Genomic DNA, 5,000 nt, shown 5'->3' on the forward strand with positions numbered 1-5,000 from the left:
GTGTGTGTCGTCGGTCGTGTGTGTGTGTGTGTGTGTGTGTGTGTGTGTGTGTGTGTGTGTGTGTGTGTGTGTGTGTGTGTGTGTGTGTGTGTGTGTGTGTGTGTGTGGCGTCGCGGACTCTTGTCTTGATGTCGAACTCACGTTTCCATCGTCACACGCCCGAGTTCATAACCGACGGTGTTTATGAATGATATTTAACAATTTTCAGCAATGACAACAGACGACTTTGGCTGGTGCGCTGGCATGCAGCGCATGCATGATGGCATGGCATGACAGCGGCACCAGCAAGGGTCGCTGGCTGCAGCCAGTGATGTGATGTGACACGTTCTCCGTGTGTGCATGAACACCTGTGTACGTGTTCGTGTGTGTTTTCTTTTCATTTCTGCACCAGATACACACACACACGCGCGCCCGTGAGCCTGTTGAAGCAAGGGAGAAGAAAAGCAAACGAGCCAAGCGAGCAGCTCACATCGGTGCACACACACCAACACAAGAGTTGTGGTGTGGTTGTATCCTTGTGGTTGGACCGCCTCGCTTCAACACTCCACGCACACACACATACAGTCACACATACAGTCACACATACACACACACATACAGTCACACATACACACACACACACACACACACACAGTCACCAGCTTTGGGGGCTGTTCGCACGGTCACAGGACGAGCAACGACGAGCAGCAGCCCGACAAAGATGCAGGCAGCCCATGCTGCACGAAGAAGAGCGGGCGACGCTGGAGCCCGCAGTGGTGGTGGCCAGCGCACGCCAGGCGCATTGGACGAATACCCGCAAGTGCCCAAGAACAGTAAACCGGCAGGGGAGGTTGCGCTGGACCCGTGGTGCGCTGAATACAAGGAGAAAAAGGCGGAAGCGAAACGCCAGGGGCGTCGCATGCTCGCCGATGACATGGGTTGTGCCAAGTCGCCCACCGGCGGCAAGGAGTGCAAAGTTGGCCTGAAGACGGCGCAGCAGCGGCACCCGCAGCGTCACCGGCATCGCCATCACCTCTCCTGCGACTGCGACACCAACAAGCAGATCAGCGTCCTCCGTCGCCAGCTCCAAGAATCCCGGGTCACGCACGACCTGCTTCGTGCAGAGCTGACCAAGCGCACGCAGATGGAAAACCTTGCAGCCGCTGTCAATGTACGTGTGCAAGGGGCGCGCGCGCATGCGTGCGTGCGTGCGTGTATGTGAACCTGTGTGTATTACTTGAATGAGGGTGTATGTCGTACACGGCTGTGCGTGAAATATCTCACACATTGCTGTAGCTTGCCGGATGCATCACAATCTCCTTGTCCACTCCACCCTGCTGATTTGCCTTTTTTCACACGGTACACATGCTCATCTACAACAACACCACTTACAACGCCACCACCACCAACAGATGAGCACGACTGGGATCCATCGCTGGAGCGGCGGCCACCTGCGAACGGCAAAGGCGTGCTTTGAGTTTTCCGTCTCCTGTGCGCCTGACGACGTCATTGCGCTCGTGTGTCTGTCTGCGCTTCTGGACACACACCCGGACCTCGGGCCCGTTGTCTCCAGCACGCTTGTCACCGCACGCTATCACGTGCAAGCGCAGCAGGCGCCCAACGTGTCGAAGGAGGTGTGCGTGCGTCGCCTGATGCAAGAGCTGAACCAGCCGCACGTGCGGGGCGCGGATCGGCGGTTTGTGCAGGCGGCACTTGGCCTGGTGCACGCGGTGTGCAACATGAACCTTGCCGCAGCACGGCACCACCTGCTCAAGGCAGCACAGGTGGACATGTGGGAGGCGGAGGAGGAGGAAGAGCAAGAAGATGAATGGGAGGAGGAAGACGTGGGCGGGGAAGAGCAAGAACAAGAAGAACAAGAACAAGAAGAACAAGGAGGAGAAGAACAAGGAACTGAAGGAGAAACAGAAGAGGAGGTGGAAGAAGAGGGAGGGAAGAGGGAAGGAAAGGGTCGCCACAGTGGTGGTGGCGAAGGTGGCGATGGAAACGAGGAAGAGCAGGAGCAGGAGCAGCAGGAGCCGGGTGGCACACTTTGGACTCACCAGCCCACACATGGTGGTGGTGGTGGGGATGGCCTGGCAGAGGATGAAGAAGAAGCTGTGGACGCGATTCTTGCTGCCATTGGCGCTGAAAGCGACGGAGACGGCCATGATGATGATGATGATGATGATGATGATGATGATGATGATGATGATGATGATGATGATGCTGTTGGTAGCCGCGATGGTGATGGTTTTCATGGTGGTGACAGTGATGATGGGGATGAATACGACGACGCCCCCGGTGTCCACTACGACAACAACATCTGTAAGCGCAGCAGAAGCGAGGAGACGGGAGATGGGGCAGACACGACGGCGGTGATGCAAGAGGAAGAAGACAAGGAAGAGAAGCCACAGAAGGACAAGAAGTCAAAGAAGGACAAGAAGACAAGGAAGGAAGAGAAGACAAAGAAGGAGAAGAGAAAGAGGACAAGGAAGGACAAGGCAGAGGCGAAGAACATCAATCACGAAGCGGCAGAAGCAAACGCAGCAACGGCGTCGACGGACAAGAAGGAGAAGAAGACAAAGAAGAAGTCACGCCTGAAGATCACGCTGCTAAAGAGCAAGAGCAAGAGCAGCAGCAGCAAAGACAGCAAGAACAGCGGCAAGGCGCGCGCCGTGACAGCTGCGGCGGCGAACCAGGAGAACAACTGCAACAGAGCCACCACTGCCACTGCCAACAACCGTGACGCCACGAATGCTAGTAACAGCAGCAACAGCACTGCCAATGACGGTGCGGGTGAGGTGACAGCGCTTGTGCCGGCATTTTCAAACCCAGCGGACATGCGGCGCTGCCTCGAAGGCAAAGGCTCGAGCTCACAGGACCACAAGGGGTGCAACGTGCTGGCGCTGAGCACCCTGGCAAAGGCAGCCGCACACGGGCTGTATGGCTTCCCCGCCAACAACAGCAAGGCGTGCGAACTTGCACTCCGTGCAGCGATGATGGGCGACGCAAGCAGCCAGTTCCAGCTGGGCGTGGTGGCGAGCAACGGCCTTCTCGGTGGCAGCACACGCAGCGCGGCCTACGCCTTTGCGTGGTACAGACAGGCGGCAGACAGGCACCTCCCACAGGCCCTGGTGAACCTTGGCAACTGCCACGCAACGGGCACGGGCACAGCGCCCAACGCCAGCAAGGCGGTGGAGTGCTATCGGCAGGCGGCGCAGCGCGGGCACGCCGCGGGTGCGTTCAACCTGGCCATGTGTTACCGCCACGGTCGCGGTGTGAAGCGGTCGACAAGCAAGACGATCAAGTGGCTGACGCGCGGCGCAGAGGGAGGCCACGCTGCCTCCCAATACGAACTCGGCATCCTCCTCACAGGTGTGCTCACAGGTGTTTTGGTTGTGGTTGTTTGGGGAAGGGCGAGGGGGCAAGGAGGGGTGTGTGTGTGTGTGTGTGTGTGTTTTGGTGTGCGTGCACACAGTTGCATCTGTCAGCAGCTAACGTTCCGTTCCCCCCCCCTTCCACGGCACACGCACACACGCATTGTCAGATGGTGTACACGGCAACAGCAACAGCAACAGCGGCGGTGGCGGCGGCGGCGGTGGTGGTGGGCAGAAGCAGGTGTCACAGGGCATGGTGTGGCTGAAGCGCGCAGCAGAGCAGGACCACATCAAGGCCATGTCCGCCCTCGTCGCCCTGGTAGGGTCAAGCTTGTGTGTGTGTGTGTGTGTGTGTGTGTGTGTGTGTGTGTGTGTGTGTGTGTGTGTGTGTGTGTGTGTGTGTGTGTGTGTGTGTTTACACATATGTGTATGACGTTGCGAAGCCTACACCCGTGGCCTCATCTTCTCTACATCCCCACATCCCCACCGCCTCATTCCTCTTGTGCTGTCGGAGCAGCTGATGTCAAGCAGAGATCGGGCCCGCCGGCGCGAGGGAAAGCGGTGGCTGAAGCGCATCAAGGCGCTCGCAGCACAGCAGTCCACCTCCTACCCAACTACCGCCAATGCCAGGCGCAGGAGAAAGAGGGAACAGGAGAGGACCGCAGAAGCACGCGCGCAACAGGCGACCACGGCCCTGACAGACAGGACTGCCGCTGCTGTTCGAGGGAACGACCAACGCGGCGGTGTGGCGTTGAAGGTGAAGCGTGATGCACACGGCAGGGCGTCCACAGACACCTTTATTGAATGCGACACTTCACCTCTTCGCTGCGGGCGTCCCGCGGTTGTTGGGGATGGTGCTGGTGACACGATCGCACACGGTGGCGGTGTGGTTGCAGGCAAGCTGCTTCCCTCTTCTTCCTCTTCCTCTTCTTCCTCGTCCTCCTCTTCTTCTTCACCATTGCCTTCGTCTGCGTTATGTGCGTGAGCCGTTGATGCTACTGTTACTACTCAATCACGACTGTGCTCCATTGCGCGCGTGCATGCATGTGTGTGAACGCGAGCCCAATGAACGAATGAATGAAACACAACGTGGAACCACAGCAGTGAGTGAGAAGAAAAGAAGAGAAGAAAATCCACAACAAGCAGCAGCAAAGCACATACAACATTCGCCTCACCACGCTGCACAACACACAACAACGATGGCTGACATTGAGGGGCGCAAAGTGGTTGTGACCACACGGGCTGACGAGGTGAGCCCGTGCTCTTGTGTGAGTGGTGGGCCGAGGTAACTGCGGCGTGTGCTGCAGTGGAGCTTCCGTGGTTACCACGCTTTGTTCCTTGCTGTGTCAGCCTTCCTTTCCTTCTCACTGGTTCCTGTTCATCCTGACACCACCAGACCATCACTGGCTATGTGTACGACTGGAACGAGGCACAGAACATGCTGATCCTCCGTAAGCGTGTGTGCGTGCGTGTGTGTGTGTGTGTGTGTGTGTGTGTGTGTGTGTGTGTGTGTGTGTGTGTGTGTGTGTGTGTGTGTGTGCGTGTGTGTGCGTGTGTGTGTGTGTGCGTGTGTGTGTGTGCGTGTGTGTGTGTGTGCGTGTGTGTGTATGTGGTTGCGTGTGTGTGCGTGTGTGTGGTTGCGTG

At 57.8% G+C, this 5,000-nt stretch overlaps 2 protein-coding genes across 2 annotated transcripts in view; both read left to right on the forward strand.

The window, feature by feature from the left end:
- Nucleotides 1-700: 700 nt before the first annotated feature.
- On the forward strand, nt 701-4,448 carry PTSG_12692 (uncharacterized protein; the record flags this gene model as incomplete). Its single annotated transcript, XM_004991144.1, has 4 exons — nt 701-1,150; nt 1,392-3,354; nt 3,527-3,675; nt 3,874-4,448. The coding sequence occupies 4 exons, from the start codon at nt 701-703 to the stop codon at nt 4,339-4,341; spliced, it is 3,030 nt and encodes a 1,009-aa protein (XP_004991201.1). The 3' UTR covers nt 4,342-4,448.
- A 74-nt stretch (nt 4,449-4,522) lies between these two features.
- Nucleotides 4,523-5,000, forward strand: part of PTSG_08177 (uncharacterized protein) — a 2,354-nt gene continuing 1,876 nt past the window's right edge. The window contains exons 1-2 of the mRNA XM_004991145.1: nt 4,523-4,606; nt 4,753-4,807. Of these exons, the coding sequence (XP_004991202.1) occupies nt 4,556-4,606; nt 4,753-4,807 (106 nt within the window). The 5' untranslated portion in view covers nt 4,523-4,555. The remainder of the gene's footprint in view (nt 4,607-4,752; nt 4,808-5,000) is intronic.

The sequence above is a fragment of the Salpingoeca rosetta genome (assembly GCF_000188695.1).
Source record: "Salpingoeca rosetta unplaced genomic scaffold supercont1.21, whole genome shotgun sequence".
In the NCBI taxonomy this organism is placed as follows: domain Eukaryota; class Choanoflagellata; order Craspedida; family Salpingoecidae; genus Salpingoeca; species Salpingoeca rosetta.